General features: G+C 38.4%; 1 protein-coding gene across 1 annotated transcript; it reads right to left on the bottom strand.

Annotated features, from left to right (window-relative positions):
- Positions 1 to 1,759: 1,759 nt before the first annotated feature.
- On the bottom strand, positions 1,760 to 22,041 carry LOC124156084 (glucose dehydrogenase [FAD, quinone]-like). Its single transcript, XM_046530400.1, has 5 exons — positions 21,924 to 22,041; positions 10,421 to 10,993; positions 6,993 to 7,214; positions 4,479 to 5,054; positions 1,760 to 2,848 (listed from the first exon to the last, which is right to left on the bottom strand). The coding sequence occupies exons 2-5, from the start codon at positions 10,877 to 10,879 to the stop codon at positions 2,252 to 2,254; spliced, it is 1,854 nt and encodes a 617-aa protein (XP_046386356.1). The 5' UTR covers positions 10,880 to 10,993; positions 21,924 to 22,041; the 3' UTR covers positions 1,760 to 2,251.
- Between the last annotated feature and the right edge of the window lie 4,667 nt (positions 22,042 to 26,708).

The raw sequence follows: 26,708 nt of genomic DNA, 5'->3' as shown, positions 1-26,708 counted from the left end.
TATCATTAATCTTATGGATTCTGCCAGTCGCGTCATATTCTTCCCTCCCTATGAATCCAACTTGTGTCTCTTTCCTGCATGGCGGATTTCCTGTTCAAATTAACTCTAATGCTTTAATTTCACAAATACTTAGAAAACAATAAGGATGAATCATGCTTCATTTTCTCCCACTCTTTTTGAAAATTTCCATCCGGCTGGTCCAATTTACATCTTTTGCACAAATTGAATGCAAATTTTGTGCACTCCACTCTATTACATTAGGAGTACATATTTTGTTTGTGGTGTAGCTGACTAAGTTTGTCCCTAAGTCTGGATTTCAATATACCAATGTGAGATCTTAGGTAAAGGCTTTTCTGATTTTTAAAAAATATATTCATCCCAAAAATGAGATTCTGCTTCATTTAATGGCCTATTTCTCCTGCAAGGAATGTTTATGAGATGTTCTTTGTGTAATTCTTGTGGTAATATCTGTATAACATATTTACAACGCATTCAGTTGAGCATCCCTTGCTGGTAGGTATCTTTTTAATTATGGTCAGCTGTTTCTTTAGAGGTCATTGGCATAAGAGTATTCATAGTTCTCAGCAAAATAGGAAACAGTAAAGTGAACAAGTGCCATTCTGTACATCATTATCAGACTTACCATGTCTGGCCCACTCCTTCAGTGATTAAATAGTGAGTTAGTCAAAATTTTCATTTAATGAATTAAACCTTAGTTGATCCCCTAGCCATTCATTTTCTCAGAAATCACTGTCTTACTATTTTTTCTCTTTTTCTACCAATTCAGGCTTTTTATGATATTTAGTGGCAAAGATGTTTGCTAAAAATGGAGTATGTAGCAGGTTATCAATTACTCCCTCTCTAACAAAGTACTGTTACTGATGTTTTCAGCTTTGTTAATTTTGTGGTGTTTGATCTCTTTTATTGACTTAAATGATAAAACTCAATGATTGATAGTATTTTGCTGCATGTAGGAAAGAGCTGTTTGAGGCGGACGGATCCCATTCTTTCCTATACCATTGAAGGAGGGTGAAATTGTGAAAATATTTCAATGACTCATGCAAGTCCTTCACATGGTGTGGAACCACTGTGGTGAACATAAATAAAATATATTTTAGTGCTTTAAAGCCCTAAATCAATTGATTGTGAGTATTAAATAGTGGAATACACCTGTAAGAAACTGCAAACTAATCTTAAAGGTTATTAGAGTTACAGTTGATAAAGGCACTAATCCAGTGGTGTAAATGAGTGGGGTAAAGATCAAATAACCCCCGAAGGCTAGCAATATTATTCATAAGTATTAATTGTTGAAATGTAAACCTTGTGCTCACCTAAATTTTTGAATATATGTAGCACAATTCAGCAAAATAATGTAATAATGACTTTCAAATGTAGCGATTACAATTATAAAATCTATTGGTAATAAAACAATATGTGTATGGTTTTGTTTTTCTGGGTGCTCCTCAATGGTGTCTCCTTCCAGGTTCATCACCCCCAAAATTAAAATCCTATTTACAGCATTACATATCAACTGTTATTGTATTATTGCTTTAATTTTCTCTGTACTATTTCTTATTTTTTTTAAATTAAGCCCTACAAAAATTTTGTAAAGCTAATCCTCACAAATATTTGGTTGAGACACAGGGCCAACTCCACCAATCCCTTCCTATGTTGCAAAGGTTTATCAACCTTCCATCTATCTGATTTCTTCTTTCATATTTTTTTCATTTTACTCCTTGTCTGTTTTTCATCTTCCATCAATCCAAATTTCCTCTTACAACTATATTCTTGAATTTTATCAAAGCATACACCAATGTGTATCAATTCAGATTTTGAGTAATAATCCAAGTTGACAGTTTTCCCTTACTTTATAATTATTGACAAATTATGATATCATAATGAAAATATTTTCACTTGTACCCAATTTAGGAATGCTTTCTTGAAAATAATTCAGTGAAACACAAAAACTCTTTGATAGCAAACTGGAGCCGATTTGAAAGTAAAAATCAGTATATAGTCAATCATTGTTCTGAAATTGATATATAATTTTGTATGCTTGAAGGCGCTCTTGTTTATCTCAGGTATCAGCTTTTATTTACCAATCAACAAGGTGGTGGTGAATGTAGAAGTCATATTTTTCTCTATGGCCTGAGATGGGTTCAATGGTGAGAAAAGGTCCTAAACATCATCTGATTGTTTGTGCCTACTGCTAGCTTTTATTTGGACTTTTTGCTAGGAAACTTAAAATTTCCTAATTGGGATATGCCTGCTTGATGAAATCTGCACACCTCTCTGCGACCATAATAACAGCTGGTATGGGGTTGCCATTTGGCACCTGGGGGAAGATGGAGGCATCTGCCACACGAAGATTTGGCAGCACTCGCACCCTCAACTGTGAGTCAACCACGGCATCCTTGTCATCGTCTGCACCCATTTTTGCTGTTCCTGACTGGTGGTTCTCTGGCCCTGTATCTCTCCTGGCCGTGCACTCCCAGTACTCGTACGTTCCAAACTCTTTGTCCTCACAGCCTGGAGATGGTGTCTTGTCCAGTTCCATGCCCCAATTCTTCATTGCTGTGGTCGCCGGCAGTCTCTCTGCTATCTGCATCATCCCATTGATGAGGGCTGGCATGTCCCTATCATCTGAGAAATAGCCAGCACTCATGAAGGGAGGTGTCAGCGGGTTTGTGTCCTTGATCATGAGGTGTCCCCTGCTGTAAGGATATACCAGGGTCGGTCGTGCAACAATACGCCTCCTGTGACCTGGACAGGGGCCAGGTTGGCCATTAACACATTCCTTTGCATCACCTGTTGCAGAACAATTTGCATCGAATCCATCGAAGAATACCTGGAATGGGAAAAGATCACAGATATGTATTAAAATCTCAGAAAGATATAATCCATATCAGAAATTTTGATACAAAATTTGAAGGTCTTCCTGTGAATATTAATCTTAAAAAGGTCCCGGGCAGACAGGGCATTCCGTGACTTCCCGTATTAAAGAACACAAACAAGCGATATTACATCGTGACATGGAGAAGTTGGCTGTAGCGGAGCATGCTTACTCGGGAGATGGGGATCAAATTTTAATCGACGAGATGCAGGTGTCAGCCCAAGAGAAATTTTATCATAGGCGACTAATTCGGGAGGCTATTGAAATTGAGAAATGCCCCCAGGATTTTAACCAAGTTGACGGCATTAAACTCAGCCAGACCTGGAAAAGGATCTTCCCGAAGAGTAAATGGGGACTAGCTATGGGGAAGAGTCCGCTCGCCGCTCAAGGACAGGGATGAGAGTTCTGCTGACGTCAGCATCATCCTCCTCCCCCACTACTTCGGTGGATGGGGGAGGGTGGATGAGTATGTTAATTGACAACCTTTTCCAAATTTTCATTCAACGCCTGATGATGTCCCCTGTTAATGGACGCTAAAGCTCGCAAAACAAAGCGCAACACGCAGATGCTCCCAAAAGCCGTTAGCAACGATGCGAAAACCTACGTTCCAAGCAATCTAGTCTTAAAAAAGACAGGGTAATTTGGAGAACAGCAAAATATGGCCTCAGATTAGTTATACAGAAATAACAATGTTGGATTTAAAATGGAAGAAAAGCATAGGTATAAAAATATAAGCTGATAAGAGAGCTAAGATGAGAGCTGAGTGGAGAGCTGCATCAAACCAATCTTGGGATTTTTGACCAGTGATGACGAAATTAAAATGAAAGAAAATTGTCCATAAAATGTTAAATCTCTCTTTTGAAACCTAAATTTTCAGGAATTTTTATTGAGGGGTATGTACAGTCCAAGAGATGTAATTTGATGTCCATTTTTTTACCTATCTATTCTTCCACCAAGTAGAAATTACATTTTTATGTAGTAGTAAAGATCAGCAAATAACAAACTTTTTTCATTTATCAGTTGGGAGACTTTCTTGCCCACCAAGGAAGTGGCAGACTGGGGGCTAGTTTGGTTGAAATGACCAGACTCCTCTTTTTATCCAACAATTTTATCCATCATCTCCATGTTTGTCTTTTCATCATAGCTCATTTGCGCATTTGTTCTTCAAGTAGAAGAATATATTTAATACGGATGGCTCAAACCAGACCTGGCTCCAATTGGCCAATTGGGTCTCATCCCTGAGGCAAACATATTATTGCTCTCATTTCAGGCCTAACTACCATCACCTCTGCAACCTAATTTTAGTTTGAAAACCTGAGTGAATGAGAAATGAATACATATGAAGCCATAAAATGAAAGCATACCCAAGCAGGGTCATAGTGAGTGGGGGTGGTCTGGTGGTTTAAACCCCAGCCATTATGCTCCGGAGATATGGTCTTAAGTGTCATCATCACCATTGGGAAAGACCTCCCCCTGAAAATTTTTCCCGGCCATGGCCTTTTCCCTAAGATATGTGCCTTGGAAATGACTAAATATCCCTTGTAATCGACACACTCAATGAGTCAATACTGGTTTCACTACTTACCTGAATGTCAGGAACCCCCTGCTTGGAGTGGATAGACTCGAGGAATGCTGTCACCTGAGTGATTGCTGTACTCGCCATGGGTCCTTTCCTTGACTCCAAGAACTCTTTTATTGAGTCGTTGGTGAGTGTCTGGTAATCATCGTCGTCAATAGTGAAAGGCACACCAGCAGAGACATGGTTATGAAGGTTCTTCCCAACGCCAGGCACATCAAAAATAACCTGCTGCCCGATGTACTCAAGTTCTTCCTTGGGCCCAATCCCAGAGTGCATGAGGATCTGGGCAGTACCGATGGTGCCTGCAGACAAGATGACCTCCTTCCTCACCCTCACCATGTACTCCTTGCCATTGCGGATGTAGCCTACACCAGTGGCACGGCCCAAGGACTCATCAATCAGGACCCGGCTCACCTGGACCCCTGTCTCCAACCTCAGGTTAGGCCGGTCAGCCACGTGTGGCCGAAGGAAGGCCCTCGGTGTGGAAGCCCGAAGTGCATGGGCGTCTGCCATCACAGGGGCAACGCCAAAGTTGGTCAAATTCTTGCCGCTGAAGTCCCCAGAATTGAAGCCCATCTCAGCCTGACGGTGATAAAAGATAGGTGAGGTGTTACAGCAAAGTGGTTTTAGGGGTTTCCAACCTGTTTGTTCATTTGTGTAGACAAAATTTTCTCTTCATTTAGCACCTAATTCAGTATTCACTCCTTTAACCCACACTCCTTTCAGATAGGAATCTAATTATTTATTCCTGCATTAAAATAATATTCATCCCCAACACTTCAATGGTATTGAATCCCAAATTCAACGTTGGGAAAAATCTAGGTGTGTTAATAAAAATATGTACCAGAAATAACTAAAAAAGGAGCACTAGCAAATTTCCTAAAAACATCAGTGGGAATGCTTGCATATTCCACTCCAATGGGTTGTCAATAAGATGGTTGATATATTTACAAGACATTCGACATGACCCTTGGTACCTTGGATAAATGTCCAGATAACATATGTATTTGGTCCAACATCCGTATGGAGAGAAATACAGGAGGGAAGAAAGGTGAAATTACTCCTCTCACAAATTCAAGGTAAAAAAAATTTTTACAAATGCTAATTATTGAAAAAATACTGCATTTAGATGCCAAGAATCATCTTAAGATGGTGTGCCAAATCCAATCTAAGAAACATTCTTTTGAGCATACATAATTATTTTTATCTAGGGGACATAGAAATATTCACCTAGCACTTAATTCGGTATCCACTCCATTTCCTACGTTACCTGGAACTGTCTCCAAAAAATATTTTCTGAATCCACCGCTGTTTAAAAAAAAAACATCTTTCCTTATGCAGGAGGTTTTCATAGCAGGTTGAAGATTCAACAGAGTGGTATTTGGGGTTTACACGTTGTTGGTTGTTAATTTGCACATGCAATAGAGTTACCCGGATTAAGCGGGCATCTTTAGGGCACCTTTCTTTCATCGGAATTCCAGCAGGTATTGGGAGATGTCTTGAGAGCATCCTGCAGATGCCTACTGAAATGTCTGTGAAACTATTGTATGCCCAAATGAGCTACATAACTTCACATATTGAAATAGCTCTCTGTTCAATCTTAAATTGCCTGCAATAGCCTCTGCAAGGAGGTTAGGTGTTTTTTCCTTTCTACGAGATGAATCAAGGTGTAAATTTTGTTGGTTGACTTCCAAGGATTCCAGGTCTTAAGGGTAAACACCAAAAGTTTGGTGCTAAATAAATAGCTTCATGTCCTCTGGGTAAAATTTATTCATTTGTAATGTGCATACATTTACTTGAAAGTATGGGGTGCGGTATATCACCTTTATCTTATGATTCTCAATGTCTTAGTATGGATTATTTTCCAATAATTAGCTTCAACGAAATAAATAACTTCTTTGTATAGATTTAGGGGAGAGATAATTTCACACTGAGTAATTTTGATCATTTGGGTTCTTCACTTCATAACTTCTCCCATCACTTGTGATGTTTCAAATTGTCAGTTATTCTCAGGGCCTAAAGAATGAATATGAGAAATGACCTTTCTGCCCTGGTGATGGAGAATCATTCCATATTTGAAACATAAATGGCTGTGGATTAAATTACATGAGGAGTACTTGGGTGGAGTATGCTATTGGTACGTTAGAGAAGCTTAGATCTTCATTAGAAAATGGTCTATATATTCCTTTGTTTTATTTTTATAAAATATATTTCTGTAATGTATACTTATATCCCATTTCCTTTTTCTGTCCTTGTATAATCAAATTACTTTTCTTCAAAATTACTGCATTATCAATGAATTAGAAGGTAAACACTTCATTTAGGGATCTACCGTGAAAAAAAGGTGAAGATGCTAGTATCATAGCTTATCAATTTCTTATTTGCATTTTTTCAATATTAGGTAAGAATTGCAACTGGTGACAGGAGATGTTTTCATTATTTATTCTCTGGTGTATGATAACCAGATGTTCCATGAGAAGATAGTTTGAGGAATAATTGCATTGGTTATTTTTAACTTACCCCTGCCTTGACAAGGTCATCAGCAAATTTTGGCCTGTGAGGAAATCGTCTCACAATCATTGGGCCGTCAAATCCATGATATCCTTCATCACCGATGCTGGGATCAGCAAAATTCTCTGACTTCTTGAAATAAGGTAGCACATCTTCATAACTCCATCCTGTATTACCAGCCTTTGCCCATTCATCGTATATATTGCTACTGCCACGAGTGTACATCATTCCCTAAGTAGAGAATACATATGTATTTTAGGTTAACTGTCACGTTACTTATTTGTACTTACATGGAACATTTTATTGTTTAGTGCAATAAAAGTGTACTATCTAATTACATCTACATTAACCAGTCTCTGAATTGACTTTGTGTAAGTTTTTATGAAATATGTAGCATATTTATAGATATACTTATTATTTTATGGCTCATACTAGGATTCTAGAGCATGAAATATTATGGGTAAAAAATCTTGATGAAGGGTTTACAATTGTTTTTCTAATCGACCAGAAACACAATTGATCTCATTGGTCATAATTGCCATTAAACACTTCCCCGCTCCACACTTAATGAGCTCTGGCTAACAAATTAATATAACATTGTGATAATCTCAGGTATTAGCAGCCTAAAAATGAATCCTCAATTGGCTCTTGTTTTCAGAATTAGGTTGTGTTCAGGGCTGGATTTAAATGAGTCACTATCACTAAACATAGACACACAAAAAGAAACACTCACACGGAAAATAAAACTTGAAGCTTTTGAAACATTGACTTCTTCCTCAGCCTAAGACAGAATGGGGAGGAAAGGAGTGCATTGGACAAGGAAAAAGGGGGAGGAGGGAGAGGTGTATGAGGGAGGGGAAGCTATTGGCTTGCAAATTCCAAATGCACGCCAATTTGAGGGTATGGAGATTGAGGATGGAGTCAGTGGAGGGGAGGGAGGCTATAACTGATAATTTGAAGCATTCATGGAAGAGGGAGTCGTTAGACAAAGAATGTGTGGGGACTGGGAGAGATGCGCAGGGGGATGATGGACAGCAGGTGATTATTTATTCTAAGGTTGAGGGGGGTGGTGCATTGGCCTGCATAGAAAGCGGGGCAGAAGTTGCAATGAAGGAGGTAAATGATATTGGTTGAACTACAGGAGGAAGAGGGAAATATCGGGAGGTATTTAAGTTTGGGAAGGAAAGAGGCTGGGGGTGGAGAGAAAATCTTGCAGGTTTTACATCTGGAATGGTTGCACGGTTAGTGGTGACTGACTGCAATTTTTGATGAGAGTGGGTGGCTTTCAAGATGGTACTTAGGTTAGGTGGTCTCATACAGGGGTGCAGCCAGGAATTAAGGCTAGGGGGGGATTTCATGAGCAACTAATACTTGAGGTATTGCATACCCGCCAGGGTAAGCGGGAGGTGTGGAGGCCTTCCGCCAGAAAAAAATTAAGATAAATGGTTCAAAATGGTGATTTCTACGTCCTTCTGAGGATATTTTATTAATCCTCACACCATTCTATAAGCAATATTAATCCAATTAAGTAAAATAGATTTAACTTAAAAATTTCTATGAGCTCTGGGGTGGGTTTTATCCCCCAAACCCCCCCCCCCCCCCTCTCTGCGCCACTGGTCTCATATAAGTGATCCATGGAGTAGAAGGAAAAATCTGGGAGGTGGATTTATGGTTGGAGAGAATGAGGTATCCTGAAGGACTTGTTCTTGCCTATTCAGCTTGTATGAAAATCCAGCCTTCGTTGTGAACGCATATTCTTTCTGCCGTTGCCACTCAAGGACTTTTTTTAACATATAACACATAATAATAATAGTCTTAATATTTGTGTGTGAGTAAATTTCATGAGCTCTGTGCATAATTTCAGAAATTTTCTTCTGGCAATCGTCGGAAATGGCACGTTTATAAGGTGCATCATCCTTAGTATCATGCTTTCTTAAAATCACATATGAAATGCGTGGTGGTATCTATCAAGGCGTCAACCAGATTATTATCGTTTTTGCAGTGTTCTTTTGAAACATTTGATTGATGCAATGGTTAAAAGCAACTATGTATCAAGTTTGATGCAACTACCAAGAGTCTGTCATTTATTAGGCCCCCTCGTAGGCTTTGAATACATTATAAACATGTATTATTATAATCAATTCAATTGGAGCGAGACAGTAAAAATCGCACTTAGCCAGCGATTTACCTACACTTCATCATTCGAAAGTGCAATGAAACTAGTAAAAACGCTTCCCTCTTGATTTTCATTAAATTTAGTTTGGATAGCCTATGAGAAATTCTTAGAGCCATACCTCCTATTCATGGGGAGTTTTCCAGTGCCGTGTTTTTCACGCCAAGACCACCTTATCCTACTACTTCCCAGCGCCCAAAACCTTTCCGAAAGTAGAAGGAAAAAATCCGTCGACTCATGAAAGGAATCTCTCCCACTCGACCATTCTCATTTCTTGACGTATTATTTATTAAAAACTTTCGCAACCATATTGAATATTTTTAAATACATAGAATAGACCCTTTTCAATGCATGCATAATGATATCTCAGGTATGAAAATCATAACACTGAGGAAATAATAAGGATAAATTTTCATATTTGAGATAAAAGGTACCGTTGTAAAGGGTACACTCACATGCACCGAAAATTTAATAATGTTGCTGTAAGTTTTAAGCAAGTAATACGTATGGTGGGGCCACCCGCAGGACAGGAGATATATGGCGCCAACTACGCCGTAGAAAAAAAATTTGGGGGAATAAATAAAATTTGGAGGATTTTAAAAAGGCATACCATGTGCCAATAGAGGGGGAAAGTTGCCTTACGGGAGGGGTCTATACACCCCTCAACATTGAGAGTGTGGACACCTTTGGCATCCAGGAATTACTCTGTTTTAACCCATTATAACCCAATGTTACTTCTAAGTATCATCAAAAATATACAATTTCAGCTCTATTCTGGAAAGATTTTAACTACGTGTTCTTTTGCGCTGCAAATTTTAATGGCGAAATACGTACTGGAAATTAAATTTCAAGACTTTTCGCTTGAAATATACGAAAATATTAAACTCAATCATAATTATTGTGGTAGCTTCGCTAATTATGATTTAATATTTTCATATATTTCAAATGAAAAGTCTTGAAATTTAATTTCTCTCAGAAGCAGTTCTGAGTTAGATAGGGTTAACGGGAGAGATGTGTCCCCAGTCCCGGTTTCTGGAGGATACACCAGCGATTTACCTACATCACATCATTCTAAACAGCAATGTAACTGTAGTAAAAACGCTTGATTTCGCACTTCGCACTTGATTTTCATTAAATCTAGTCCTATTGATAGCCGATGAGAAATTCTTTGAGCAATATCTCCTATTCATTGCGGGGATTTCCAATGGGTCTTTCTATTTTATATTTCCATTCAATTCCGTTAGGGATTCCATAAGCCACCCACCGTCATCGCTCCCGTTCCTCCCACCATCTTGCCCCTCGGCCACCAGCACTTGTTGTTCGTCGAGAAGCAGGCGTTCTCCTCGTCGCTGTAGAAGTTCCAGTCTAATGACGTACCGCGGGCGGCAAAACAGAACGCGGGCACGGACGAAATGGTTGGTTCCTCCGGACCCGCCTCCAGCAGAAGCACCGACCACGGCTTCGCACCTCCGGGCCGCGGCTCCGAGAGCCTCCCGGCGACCACGGGACCCGCCACTCCGGCACCAACCACGATGAAGTCGTACTCGTCCTCCATCGTGGAGAGGTTTTCCTGGCCGAGGCGGCTGCACGCCTCGTTGAAGTCACACCTCGCAGTGAGCAGCACCTCCACCGCGGTCATGAACGTGACGAAGTTGGGTCCGCACGTGTTGGCCAGGTAGGAGGTGTCTGCAAAGGAGCAGTTACCGCAAACCGACACAGTCATCTTGGATACGAATCCTGCGATCTGCTCCGATGCTCAAGATGTGGACAGTCAGGGCACTGATGTCCCCCGGTTTATTGTAGATCTATCTTCGTCTTAGCTCCTTTGGCTTCTTTCCTGAAATTTGTTGATTAATAATAACTTATCAATTCTAAAAACGGTACAAAGGCCTATCTCATCAATCATAAATCAATTCTAATAAAATATATACCTTTACATTTTATCTGTTTATCAATATAATAATTTCTTCCCTCTAATCTGGAAAAATACCCTCGCCATTTTTATGTAACGATCTTAGAGGAACAAATTACTATCGGCAAAATGGCAAAATTTTAAAATGACATTTGTTCGAGTACATTTCATTGCTTAAAAATGGTGTACATAAGAAATTAGATAGAAGAACAATATTTTAGTTACATTTTAGAGTTTTTCAAGGTAGCGTAAAGTAAGTCATCACGCATCCGAAAATGTTCCGTGAAGTGTGGCACCGAAAATTTCCCGTTCGCAAATTTTGCAATTTTAAAATAACCATCATTCAGTTATATTTTTCACTCATAAATCCCTTCAAATTGCACGTTTTATTGGGGGATACAAATGTTTCTACCGATTGTCATCGATATATGAAAGGTCAAGGGTCAACTCCAGCCGTAGCTGACGTGGAATGTCCCTTAAAGCATTTGTCGGTAGCCTTTTCAAATCTTCGTGTATCATTTGGAGATTGGGATGCTTGTCTGTCAGGATATATTAGAAACTAGCCTGCGACCCGGCGTTGCCTGGGATGGATGGTACCCAGAGAAGGGAAGCTTAGAACTTGGAATTCGAGGTCATATTGACCTCTCAATGGGAAAATGTGAAATAACGTTGGAAGAAACACGATTTGTGGGAATGCACGATTAAACCAACAGCGAGGTTATTCGTGGGCCATTTGCCAATGAACGATGAAGTTGCGAGAAAAGGCAGTATTAGAACTGGAGGTCGCCAAATCGGCCTTCACCTCGCACACAGCGCACACAAAGGTATGCAAACAGGGCAGAGTGAATGAGGATCTTATTGGATGGTGGGAGAGTAAGCAGAGGGCGGGGAATGGGTGCTTGGTGGCGCTGATCGCACTTGCAGGGTTTGGTAATGAGAAAACGATTCAAAGGACGCGTCGGATGCCACCGAAAGTAGCACTAAGGGCTCCGTGAGCATGAGATGCACCAATGTTCTAACTTTGGTCGCAATCGGTGCAGCCATATGAAAACGCATAGGGGACAAACAGACATCCTGTTTTATAGCGTATAAATATAGATAAATAATCATCATATTTAATCAATGCAGGCTCTAAAAGGGCATTCATATTAACGGAAGATGATCTGAATTATTAAAATGTACTCCTCAGTGGATTACAATTATTTCGGAATTAGCTTTACCCTTACTTATCATTCAACTTTCGGGATTGCTGAGTGAATTGACCGGAATCGAATATGGGACGGCTTCTTAAAATCTACTCGTAGAAAAAATTCCCATTGATACCCACGTACGTAGTCATCTATGTTCATGGCTGGACAGTATTTTAAATAAAATTACATATTTTAAAATACGCATTTGAAATCAATTTGTAATTTTTATTTGGTATCTGAAATACACGGCCCGAATGTATCTTGTATTTTGTATTTCAAATACATATTTTTGGTATTTTTCCCATTCTAAACTAAAAAATACATTTGTAAAATACTTTTTAAGTAGCTCTAACAACATCTCTGTAAAATTATGATTCGGATATTACTTTATGAGTAACTGAATGAATGAACTCGATAGTCAAAGGATTTTGTCCTCAGGGCTAAGTTGCTACTTCAGAGTCATGAAAGAGCAGATATAGATAGCCAAGTCGCGTAGAAAATATATAGATTTACCAATTCCATCCAAAATTTTCCTCCATTCTGTATTTCTCGTAAAAAATCCAGAATCACACGATCATTTTTTTCCGTCTATTGGTAAGGGTGCTTATTCCCTTTGCCGACTGAGCACCAAAGACGGTGACCTCGGCCGCCTTCAGGAAGCAAAAATCCTTCCCTGAGGACTCATTCTTTAACACCTCTAGGGAACTGGGGGCCCTCTTATTGTTAGAGCAAGCTATTTTATGGCATACCTCGCTTAATCTGCTGGAATAATCCTTTCAGCATTCTGATCTGATAGAATCATCCCATCACCTTTCCCCCTCATCTCTACCCACCCCTCCAATTCCCCCCTAATTTGCTGAAGAATACGTAGAGAGAAGACAGCAGCAGTCCATTCTATCACTGGGAAATAGTGGGCTATCCCACCGAAACGGCTGGAAAAAAATTGTGAAAGCCCCTTTTTCTGTGTCCCCATGTTTTAAAATCTTTACTTATTTATTTCGTTTATTTAAACCGTTATTAATTTATTTGTGTTATCATTGGAATCGATTTCTTCATGTTTGCAACAATCCATAACGGCTAAATATAATGGCTGAGGCCGGTTATATTTTTAAAGATCTCTTAGTATCAATAAAAATGTATTTTTATTTTAAAAGGCATATAAAATCTATTTTGTTGTTTGTTTTTCGAATACCCAAGTCTAATGTATTTCGTATTTTGCGTTTCAAATACATTTGGAGCGGTATAGTGAATTTAAAATATTCCAAGGTCTGTATATTGCCCAGCCCTGCCTATCATCATTGCAAAGTTTTCTGCAATTTTCTATGAGATTCAGTGCCTATTCGATACTCGAAATGTTGACAGCTGTGAGACTTTCCCCTGATATATAGTCCAAGAGAAGCCTTCAAGGATATAATTCCCTTGAAATGTGGATTCATTCTGAGCACTAATTTAAGTCCGACGAAAATTTAGTATTCATCGTCGATAAATTCAGGAATAAAATATTGACCGCTGTTTACTAGGTGTAAAATAGGAGTAAAGATAAGAAAATAAACGGAAAGCATGCAGATAAGAAAAGTGCTGATCGTCAGGGAATACACTCTTTTTATTATGATTGCTGATAATGAAGTTGGACGCTGACGAAATACTGCTAATCCAATCCTCTTCAGTCTAAGAGAAGGTTGATGACATCGAAATACGTTTAACACATATTATGTTAAGGGCAAAAGCCCTTGGCATAGCGGAGTTGTACCGAAAACTATGAAAGCACAAGCTATAATGGGAAAAATTTTATTCAAGGTTATCAAGAACTTACGTCAAAAGAGAGTGATATACCGATATGATTATCAGATAAAATCGATAATAAAGCCAATTGTCCAAGGAAAAGAAACTTCAAAGATTTCCCATGAGGTCATTATCGATTTTTGATAACGAGTCTTTAATCCTCACAAATTTCTCCGATGGTTTGCATTGTGTTATCTGCCTTTACGCAATGGGTTCAGCAGTTTTAAACGTACGCATTTTATCGAAGCCGTGATGCCGAGTTAAAACCGGAGAGGCGGCTAAAAGGAAATCCCAATGTTTCTGAATGACGTATCTACGGCTAAGGTCAGTTCAATATAATAGTGATATCGGCAATGTGATAATCAATTTCCCAAATTATTTTAGGGAGAAACCAGTTATGATTATAAACGTTTAAAAATAGGCTAGGTGAATAAAGACCTTGTATGTTTTATATTTTAAAGATATCAGAAAAAAACATTACGAAAATAGAATAGAACCATTGGTAGAGAAGATTTGTTTGCTAAGAGATCCCCGGAAAACTTAAATATTTACAAAACTGTGCAGGGGCGGATCCAGGATTTCTTTCTGGGTGGGGGGGGGGGCACAAGCAAGGCCGTATCCAGGATTTTATTCTGAGGCGGCACAAGGATACCTCGTAATACAAAACGAATGCAATGATAATGGGACTGTATTAAAAATCTTGTATATTTTTTAAGGGTTTGAGGTGAGCACGTGCCCCCGTGCCACCCCCCTAGATCCGCCTATGAAACTGTATGAAAGAACACAACGCATCAGCATGGAAAATTTTCCAGCCCAAGGATTCATATTCGTCCAATTCTGGTAAATAACGGTGGTTGAGATAAAGAATATACATGGTTTATTATAGAATGAGCATTGTTTATATATCTGCATTGAGCTGGAGACCGTTCCGCGAATTTCATTAATAGAATGGGATTAGCTCAATATTTGTTTGATGCTGACATCTTCTATTGTCTCCTCAGACGATAACATAAATGGATAACCTAGGAATGACTTTGTTAGATTATAGTTTAGGGATTGATTTGATTTGCAAAAGGTAGAACATTTTGTTGTGATGCTGTGATACATATCCCTGAGAGCATGACGAGATATTTTTATCTGATGCAAAGAGAATTGGTACTTTTTAGGAGAAATGGATCAGAGCTGGGGCAAATGTGTCAATACTACTGGTACATATAGGTGAAATCGTTATACTTAAATTATAGTTTATTAAACTTTATATTTAATTTTAGTGATGCTATTAAATTATTTGAATTTTATTATTCGATATGTTACCATTCTTTTATTGAAGTATTTATTCTATCACCTATAGTCTGCAATTTTCTGTTGATGTATCTTAATTTCTCTTCCCTCCTGCCTTTCTGAGATACACATATACGTTTCCATCCATCTTCACCTTATTTCGGGTTACTTTTCTAGTTGCAATTTTTCAAACACAATTTTTAAATAGTTCAAACATAAAATTTGGTCTTTCTTTATTCTAATCTTGGTATTCTGTGCTCTCTCTCAATTTTTCAGTGTTCTCATGACTTAAGATTTCATTTGACTATTTTTTTCAATATTCCAAAGCATACATTTTTAAATTATTGACTGGTCTAATTTTAAAGAAGGCGAGCTATCATCTTGACGGCAATCAGAGCCAGCATTAGATAATAACAGGGGTTATTTCGTTTTAAATATCGAAAAAACCGCGCTAAATCGTCAAAAGTGACTTCCTATCCATATTTTGCAATAAAATCTTTTGGGATGGATCTTTTGTTTTTCAATAGCATTATGTCCAAGAGGTAACAATGCACGTTTTTCAAGCCATTTTTGTAACTGTGCTAATCCAAGGAATACTTGTGAAATATTATTTTTGGCATACCCTTGGTTTCTATGCTTTCTATCTGGTAGCTATTGGGAATCTATTGTAACCTTCACAGTCTAATATTTGACCATGGATCCTGATTTCGTGGATGCTGATAAATTTATTTTTGTATTTTATTAATGTATTGGATAAAATTCAGGGGAGCGTGGGCAAAGTTGGGAAGCATGATAAACCAGAAGAACCGAAGAGTCCCGGCACGAATATTACAAAAGACAATCCTCAATTCGGCCTCTAAATGTGTTGTCAACCACCGCGCATTTAAATGAGTTTTAAAATTCACCACTCGCGTCGCTGACGGACAAAATTATCCTAATTTCACGGGGAAATGAGGAATAATTAGGGTTCTTAACCGAAATTTATATTCACGTTGAGATGATCTATCCAATTCATAAACGCTCAATGCTAGAATAAAATTGCAAACATTATTCTGTGAAATAGTGGGAAAAAGTGGATCGCATTGCACTCGTCACCGCGCCGTGGACATTTTTGAAAACCGATTAAAAAGTGACCAAAGTAGTGACAGAAATTAGCCTTCGATGGAATCGGGCCTCCTCTATGCAGTTCCCTTGTGTCCTACGTTCAAATATGGGTATATGTGGATCGCTATGGGCACTCCATTCAAAAATCCTTGACTTGCGCGGTGGCCCAGGCGAAGGAACTTCCTCCTCCCCTAAATGCGTAGAACCACACGCCTGTGGCTTAATCCGGGGTGAGCTCTATCCTCATCTGTCCGAATCAACGTACGGATTGAATCATTCATTCATTCATTAGTATTCTACCGATTAAGGTAGGTTTCCATGGAGTATTCGAGAAGCGATCTGGGAGCCTCCCTTTCCTTCCAGCACTGCCTTCTTTAATTCACTGTAAGGCCTACTCTCTTTCAATCTATCTAAAAAAAACCTATTCTTTTCCTTCCCCTCCCTCGTTTACCTAACATTCTACCCTCCAACACCATTTTCAGCATCCCCTCACCACTAAGCACTAACTCCATCCATACCTTCTGTCTCCTGCGTATCTCATCTTAAAGCTGCCTCTCCTCGCCAACCATATCCAGCACTTCGTCGTTCCTTTTCCTCTCCGTCCATTTCACCCTCTCCATTCTTCTCCATACCCACATCTCGAATGCCTCCAATCTTCTCTCGTCTTCTTTCCTCAGTGTCCACGTTTCCGCTCCGTAGAGAGCTACACTCCAAATCAAACTCTTCACCAGCCTTTTTTTTAAACTCTTACCCAACGAACCTCTCAGAAGCTCCTTCCTGTTCATGAACGCCTCCTTCGCTAATGCTATTCTCTTCCTGATTTCCTTACTACTGTATCCGTTTTCCTCTAACGTACTGCCTAAATAGTTGAATTGCTCAACCTGCTCAAGTTTTTCACCACCCATCTTTATCTTGAGTCTCACATTCCTCGCTCGTGATGCTTTACAAAACCGCATAACCTTAGTTTTCTTGTGATTAATCCTCATCCCATACTCCTCGCAACGTTCGTATAACGCATCCACTAGAGCCTGAAGCCCCCTCGCTGACTGGCTGATCAACGCTTGGTCATCCGCGAATCTCACTGATTTGAACATCATTCCTCCCACTTTTATCCCAGCTTCTAACTCATCCCACGCTTCCCTTACCATCTCTTCAGCGTACACGTTAAAGAGCAGAGGACAGCCTTGCCTCACACCTCGGCCGAGTGAATAAAAATACGGGTTCAATCCCTGAGTGAATAAGAATGAAACAACGCTGATTCGGTGCCTTGGAGTATAGGTCTTGAAATTCCAAGACGCTGAATCAACATTAAACATAGAGGTCAAGAGAAAGAAAGTCAATTTAATAAAAGCATCAAATATAATTTCAATCGAATTGATCAAAATGTAAATGAATGCATGGGCCAAAACGAGTGACAACTCTAATTTAAAATTGTGTTCGAGTTCAGAGGGATGCTCTTGTGATATATTTTATGATCAGCCTCAGGATGAGAAATAGGTACTCTATAAGTGTCATATTCTCACATGCATATGTATAATAAATCCTTATTTCCACATTAAATTATATTATTTCATGGTGAAAGATATTATTCCCGGCTATTTCTACTGCATTGGTGGAGCTGATATCTCTTATCTCAGAATAATCACTGTGAAAATGTTTACGGACGGCTGAGAACTCTTATCAACCGCAGTTAGTTGCCTGTTAAACGTAGTAACACATCGCCGTGTCAGTTAGAGATCCACGTGTCTGTGCACGAGGTCCTAAAACTTTTCTTCCGTGTCTCTGCCGATGGCTCTTGAAAGATCACGGAAACGAGCGGCTTCAACAATGTGTGGGAGAGAATATTTGGCCTCTGAGATACGGTGGCCTATTTCTTTGAGCAGTGAAGATGATAACGTGTTGTGTGAGACGAGATTCACTTCTACTGCGTACGTGAGGATTTGCACGTAATCATGGCGGGGATGAGTGTATGGGTTACTGTTGTTTATTTAAAGTGTCTGTACTACATGGAAAATATGGGATACATCTTTCTTAAATATTCCACTGAGTAGTATTCATGGTACGTACTCAACTATTCTCGCACAAAAATAAACGTTTCACCAAATGAAAATATTTTTTTTAGTTAAATACAAACGCGGTATTGAAATGAGTTCTCAGCTATTCAGCCATAGGATCAACATAATGAAATTTTACGAATCTTTAATATTTATCCTTTCGATTTCCTGGCGTAATATCTTGATGATTAGGGGAGGCCGCGGTATTGTGGAAGTTATCGGTTTTGGACTCTTCATCGTGAGGATGGTATTTGTGAGCATATTTCCACTATTTGAATTAGAATAAAATCCGGCAAAACAATATATTTTTTAATGAAATAAAACCTCTGCAAAAATATGTTTTTAAAAATATATTCGTACACTCGGAGTAAGACTTTAAAAAATTTTCTCAAGTTTTCACAAAAGAACTTATACGGAAAGAAAAGATTCTTGAAATGGGCTACTTACATTACTGATTTACAAACGTACGTTTGTATTTCATTCGCGATCATGTCTAAAAATGCTCCCTCATTCAGCCTTAAAGATTTTCATAAGTTCCTAGTGTTGTCATCTTCATCTGATATCGTCGGACATTTAATTATTATGCTAACGTTGTCAATCAGTCATCTATTCTAATACCATATTCTCTTAGCACATGTCTTTTTCTACTTATTTTCTCTTTCCCTTAACCTTTTCGGCAGTTAAGGTCTCTCTTCCACTTTCTTGTGGCTATAATAATGAATATAAAATTTATCATGGGCCTAATCGTTAATGAAGGGGAATAGAGTGATAAAATAAATCATGGAATAAGGGAGAAAATACTTGGTGATCCATATGAAATCTTATGTTTGCGGGTTGATTCAAGTGAAGATGTGACTCTTTTGGGCTTAACTTCGCGTCTTTCCATATTATATCGGACGGAAGTTTCGTCAGCGTTGCAGTGGCCTGAAGAGCTCCATTAAAAAAAATAGGTTTTTCACTGACATAACGAGAAGAAAACAGATTTTGAGCTAGACAATTCTGCTAGAATTTCAACGGGTAGTAATGTATGTGCTGAATGCTGCGGTACGATTCCGAAATGACGACCATATGGGTTGGATAATTTGGTAAGATAACAAATAAATTACAATTTTCACATTGCCTAAATTAGAGGCAAGAGGAGAAACGCAATATTATTAAATATCGGTGAAAAGGCATAACATGTTATAGTATAGGATACAATAGAGACCTATATACACTTGATAGGGCGTCATTTTTTTACATTAATCGACGAAAATTTGGAAGTCCATCAATAAAATGAAGTAAATATCGCTGGCTTCATGCTTTATTCCGATTGCAAATCGCGCATTCTGTGTTGCTCTGCTCGACTGCACCGAATCTATTTTACGCGAAGAGTCAATCAAAGTATTTTGAGAGATAAGTCACTAATTGTTGAGGAAAAACTAAAATTGAATTGACCGTACCGCCCATACATATAACATATCACGCTATGAATTGACTTGAAAATGCTGTAATGAAGGCTAACAGCTCCAGAAAATGCAATTCTCTTAAATGTATTCATTATAAATACAATCCGTTGAAAATGTTATTGGCATTGATTAAAAAAATTCCATGCTATTCTATTGATTAGAATAACAAATTTAGAGTCAAAATTGATTTTGAATCAGCGTAAATTCACGTGATTAAAGCTAAATTTAATCATTGAGAATGACTATGATCAAAGAGGAGTGGTATAAAGGCTGGTGGGGTAGGAACAAAAATATTTTCGAACATATTTCAAACATTTCCAGTAATTCTTTCAGTATCTGCATTTCAGTATCTGCATTAATTCAATCATGAAAAAAATCATGGTAAAATAAAACCAATTCTACGTATTTTATCCTCTTTTTATCAGGACATTGTGGCGCCAAGAAGAATCAAAATTTTTCGGTGCTTCATGATCAAATTGAAGGGAAAGAATCCCATTTAACAATGTATTTCGATCGCCCGATTTTCTTAATTTTTACGTAAAGGCCAATATATTTTGAACGTGAAGGCTTTAAGCCTGCATTCTAGCAGAGTGAATGGGAAGTATCAAACGCATCACGAGTATTACCCTCTTGAAATTTGTTTGCTGTGAACATTAATGAGGCTCTCCGTAAACTGCTAGGCAAATGCAACCCGCGTGTAGACTATTAATTTTGATCGGCAGTTTCCAAGAGCGTTTGACTGCCGTGGTTAGTTCCTATGCATACCTAATGAACTTGGATGGAATTGGATTTTCTCTGCTTCATAATTTGAAAGGAGGCAACGTATGAAAGCTTGGTATAAATTCTTTGGTCACCATGCGAATCATCCGCAAAGATGACCTAATTACGTTGTGAAAACAAGGTAGAAGTGAGGCGGAAGCTGTTTATCAAGGAGATAAATTAATGCGCACTTTGCTTAGCAAACAACCAACAAGCTCTCGTACAATACTCGGAGTAAGTGTACCTGATTGAGGCCCTCGGAACGCAACACTCATTCATTCAGGTCAAAGGATATTAATAAGCTCCGCAGAGCTGCGGCTTTTAGATTTTTTTGTGACAATGATTTCATACGTTTTGAATTATCAGTGGAGTTCTCATCTAGCTGCGCTATCATCTCATCTAGTTACAAATTACTCTGTGAAAATGTTATCTGAAGAATTATCAACTTACCTGAAATTTATTTTCGTTTTAATCTTTAATAGTTATAATATATCATTTTCAACCCAGTTTTATTTTGATGACACCTTTTATGTTAATCAAAGAGTCAACCAGACCCCATACTTTTATCATTCTCAAAATACAAAATATGTATGATTTATAACTACATAACCCATAACCTTTAACGCGATACGCTAAAAAGTATGTGTAACATTATTAGACTCCTAGACCTAGGATTTTGCTCTATGACTCGGAGCTTCAGAGCCGGGGGTTTCTGTCCTGTCAGTTTCCTGTCCAAAGTAGCAATCTTATTTGTTAAGTGGTCCTATGCTCAGGAAAAAAAACAATTTTTACTAGTTAAAATACTAGTTCAATCGATTTCTTTTTTGAGACCTCATTTATGTAATTATTAAGGTCAGGGAAATGAAATGCAAAAATTGTATTGATTATCATTAAAAACTAGTTCTCGATGCGTTCAAATTACGAGGTACTAACAAATCACTTATCTTCAGTGAGGTACAGCGGTAGCACATTTGTGTCGGCTACGTGATTTGAATAAGATTACTTAAAATCACTGTCCCTACAAAGTATCTATTACAAAAAAATCGCAAAAATGGGACAGATCGAAATCAGCTTCGGGGATCAGGTTGGTATGATATTATATTGCTTGTTCTCCTTCCTGAGGGTCCGAATTTAAACCCCTTTGGCGGAAATTTTTGGTGAATTACTAATGGTCCGTCATGCACAGAACTCCAAGTGTCAGGTGAGGCTGGGCCTTCATCCACGAAGATTGGCTTACCTTCTTCGTTTCGGCTGCTCTTTTCAATATGAGATGGGCAGGTAGGTATCCAACTAGGCTATTACACTCGCAGGATCTTACTATCCTCGTTGCTTGCGAACTAAAACTGTTTAACTGTATTTATTGGCATTGGATTGAGATAATCTCGTTTGCGATCAGAGATGGTGCAACGTGTTGCCCCTCCCCTCTCGTCATTCGCTAATCCCCACGGGAAGTTCAATCGTCCCCCAGTATCTTGAAATCTTATGCTAAAATTTATGGTAGCCTGTGATTGAAATCTCCCCGCTTAGCTAACTTTTTGCGGCTGCACACGGACGAATCCGTTTATTCAACCAAGCTTCCTTGTCAAGTCTGGTTGGATGCCGATTTGATATTTTTAAAGGCTTGACGCCATCATTTGACACTTAAACATCGCTGGTCAATGAAAAAATAGCGATCTTTATTCATCGCAAGCTTAAGCACTAATTTAAATTTTAGGGAATATAGCTGATTGATTTTTCGTAAACCTATTAAGCTCCTATCCATTTTGATGTATAAATATTCCTCCAGAACGGATAATTTTATTTGATAAGAGTTAAACTTAATTCATTATCAAAGAACATGGGCTTTCCCGACATAGGACAATCAGCATTCAGCCCCGAGGATAGAGTACGGAGATTAGCCGGTGGAGCTCCCGAGCACCCTTCACTTCATTCATTACGGCTGTATATCTTGCCCTGTGAATCAAAGTCGGACACTCCCGAGTGAAATGTTAGACTTTCCCGCACCCTATTCTCAATACTACCATCCCAATGCTCCCCCTAAGGAATCATACTTTTATAGACTATGTCGCAGGAGATAGAGATTTTTCCTGAAACAGCTTCTAGGGGTACAAATTTAAACAATTTTTCCCCATGATTTCCATGGACGCATTTCCATTAAAATCTCATACACTATGCTTATCGGTTCATTTGTCGTTAGCGCGTTTTTGTTAAAATCTTTTATTACGTAGCTTTTATTGCTTGTAAGCCATCATTTTAGCAAATATTAATCAAACCAATATTCTTTCAGTACTTTTGCACTCAATATAAGTTAAGCCTATAGAAACAGCTTGGAAAAAAAAATTTCGCCTTTTCCTGCCTTGTTTCGCTCCAATATTGGCATGTTTTTGCCGGCACAGCTGGCAATTTGCCGATGTTTCTCATATTCTTGATATGTCGAGTGTCCGAGCTGAAAAATTTGTCAATTTATTGAAATTACCGGGCGATAGTCAAAGCCAATGAGTTATTGAAAACAGGAATTTCCGAAATATGTTGTGCTTACCGGTGGAAGAGTCTAAGAATACATAATTTGCTCTTCGAGGTAATTGTAACCGAACGTTATAGTTTACCTTCCTTAAAGTTACGTCTGAAGCCTAAGCCGTGGGCGAGTAAGCTAAAGATGTTTATAAGGCCAACTGATTAATCTAACGATTTATTTTACATTATATCCATGTATATGCTACAAAAAACAAATGAACTAAAGACTCCAATTCAAAATTTTTATCTCCTCATCGCAAGTATAATTATAGAATTACTCCCCTTTAGAATTACTCATAAAACTGAAGTCAACTAATATGGCCAGGTTACACCATTAAGTATATCGTTATTGGAAAACAAATTAATTTGTAAGTGTGAACAAGAAAAATACAACCTGTATCCATGAAAAACCTGTTCCTGCTTGATTATAATCGCCGACCTTGGCTCGCATTCCGTCCATTTCATTTGGAAGTTTGTTTCTGTTGCATGAAACAGGTGGGTGAGTGATAAACCGATGACATCGAAGGTCACCATTGGAAGTTGTTCCTGATATTAACAGATGAACGGTAGTTTCCCATTAGGTATCTAGAAAGATATGCATATATCTTTTAAGCATCAAATTACTGATGGTGTATTCCAGTTCTATATTTTTGAGATAGTATCATCAAAAAGGTTTCATATGTTTATTCTCATTAATGAAAGTTATTTTTAAATAGCTAATTGGAAATACTTCCAACTGTTTTCTTCAAATATCTCCATCAGCTTTCAAGCTCAAACCATGGAGACATATGTATACTCAATCGTTATATGTTTAAATTCTAAGATATTTATCTCAAAAAAATTTAAATTCAGCTGAATGTATAGTATATTAGTCAGTTACAATTATTATACAATGTATACTGGTAACACATCAAGAACTGACTAATCTCAAAGTTTGCTTGACTCTCGATCGAACAAAATGGATCAACTTATTATATTTCCCTGGGAACGATTTCATGCTGTACTATTGTTTTCGAAGGAAGAATGCTGGGTAAACAGGAAAGGTGTCAGAGGTTAATAGGACTTATGGATAGGATGAATGAAAAGAGGCCGGAGTGACTAGAAAAATGCTCCATAAACCCTGCCATTTTTGAGTGTCATTATTATAAAATTGCGCGTGTGTTCCAGAAATGTTTCAAATTGAGCGCTGATAATCTTTTAGAAAGCAGCTAGGAATTAAGGCTGGGGGGGGGGGAGGGGGTTTAGATTCAACTAATATCGGGGTGTGTGGGGGTATGGAATACCCACCAGGATAATCGGTATGGGCGATATAATAAATTGCAGAATTTTAAGATAAATGGTTCAAAATGGTGAGTTTTTACGACTTTCTGAGGGATATTTGATTAATCCTTTCACTATTCTATTACTGATATCAATCCAATTAAGTAAAATGGATTAAACTTAAAAATTTCTATGAGCTCTGGTGGGGGTTTTATCCCCCAAACCCCCACCTCGCTGCGCCACTGCTATAAAGCACTTATCATTGGACTTGACTAACCGCTGTAGTAAATGGGCTGGGTGTTGGGAAATAGCTCTGGTGAAATCTAAAAAATGGTTAAAGAAATGTAAAATCAAAAATATGTATTGAGAGACAGCAAGGATCCTACTCTTTGCCATGCTCGTACTGCTGGTCGCGATGATATCTCGTTCTCCAAATGGATCAATTGCACATTCCTGGAACTAATTTCCATTTTATGAAGGATTACGAAACACTGCCGTCTATATATACTTTTCGACTATCAACCGTAATTTTCATCCGTAGTTCAACTATTTCTTTAGTTCGTAATCCAGTCAATCCAAACAGCAAAATGAGGTGCTCTAACAAATGAGTAAAAAATATGAACTCAAGTACTGATTACATCATACAAGGATGTACTTTACCTACTGCAAATATATATCTGGTGTAATAAGAAACAGGGAGCATATTTAGCCTAAATACAAATAAGATCAATGGCTCATAATGACCCAAGTCATCCTTTTAAGAATAACATCAATTTACAACTTTTCCGTTTACAATAGGGTAGTTTTCTTCATCAAAGAAAACGAAATGCAATGATTGCGATGCCATACCCACCATTAGTGTATTCATAACATACAAATTATTTGGTTTTAGAAATCCCAGTTTAGACGAATGGCAACGGTCAATTTTAACCTCATTTGAAAAAGGCCAGATTGGCGCCAATGCGATTCCGCTCCACGAGACGTCACAGGGACCTAGTTTCTATACGAGTAGATAGGAGTTTTACATCGTCTGAGATTACTAATGTATGCATGGGGCACAGAGCTCAGGGAAACATCTCTTAATAATCACACATTAAAAATACTTAAGTTCGGAAAGTTTCCTTCGTTTGATAGGGGAATAATAATCCTTATTTAAGCCAAGCGCTACCAGCTAGCAGGGTACCCAGCTACCTGCTAGCAGCCTGAGTCGTATCAGCGCTCAAGCCTCGTCCCAAGGTCACCTCACAAGGCGGCAGCGGGAACCAGGAATACGTCACACGGACTTTTTCCCATCATTCCTACTTAGCCGTCGCGTTTTCGCGCGCTAGAAATTTTTCACTTTTCGTTTAATCGTGAAAAATAGATATCGTCATTTAAAAATCTAAAAGTGTGAAATTCGTACTCCAGGAGTAATAATCTTTCGATTTAGGCAATAAAAAAATAATTGGAAACCACCCTATTACGAAAAGCTATCTTCACATTGGTATAAGTAATTTGAGTAAAAATGCCATCAGTCAGGATATTTTTAAATAATTGAATAAATAATAGGTAGTTAAATTTTAATTAAACCTGGCATATTAGCCAAAATCACCCGCCATTTTCTTCTATTTTCACTGATTTTCGAAAGATATCAAATTATCCGGTGAGAATGCGTGAGAGAGTGGTGGCCAAAGTGGAGTCACCGAGAAGGTTCAATGGACAGTACCGCAGTGTTCAAAATCGCTTATGGGAAAATCTTGTTCCAAACGAATATCTAATCCAAATATCCACGAATGTATGGGGCACGTTCGCTAAAATAGGTTAGTTTCCTTCACCAAAGAAAACGAAAGGCATTGATTGCGATTTGCACTTGATTGCGTTACCCACCATTAGTGTATTCATAATATACAAATTATTTGGTTATAGAAATACCAGTTAAGACGAGTGTTAATGGTCAATTTTAACCTCATTTGGAAAAGGCCTGATTGGCGCCCATGCGATGCCACTCCACGTGACGTCACAGGGACATGCGAGTAGATAGGAGTTTTACATCGTCTGAGATTACCAATGCATGCATTGAGGCACAGAGCTCAGGGAAAAATCTATTAACAATCACCTATTAAAATTACCATTGGTCGGAAAGTTTCCTTCGTTTGATGGGGTATTAATAATCCTTATTTAAGCCAAGCGCTACCTGCTAGTAGGGTACTCAACTCGGCAGCAAGCAGCCTGCATCATAGCGGCGTTCATAGCTTCGCACCCAAGTGGC

Source organism: Ischnura elegans, chromosome 3, assembly GCF_921293095.1.
Source record: "Ischnura elegans chromosome 3, ioIscEleg1.1, whole genome shotgun sequence".
Classification (NCBI taxonomy): Eukaryota; Metazoa; Arthropoda; class Insecta; order Odonata; family Coenagrionidae; genus Ischnura; species Ischnura elegans.
This window is presented reverse-complemented; position numbering and strand designations above follow the sequence as displayed.

Coding starts and splice junctions, on each gene's coding strand:
- LOC124156084 (XM_046530400.1), bottom strand. CDS start 10,879: ATGACTGTGTCGGTTTGCGGTAACTGCTCCTTTGCAGACACCTCCTAC. Junction 7,215..10,420: donor GAGGAACGGGAGCGATGACG/GTGGGTGGCTTA, acceptor TTCTCTACTTAG/GGAATGATGTACACTCGTGG. Junction 2,849..4,478: donor AGGGGGTTCCTGACATTCAG/GTAAGTAGTGAA, acceptor TTCCCATTCCAG/GTATTCTTCGATGGATTCGA.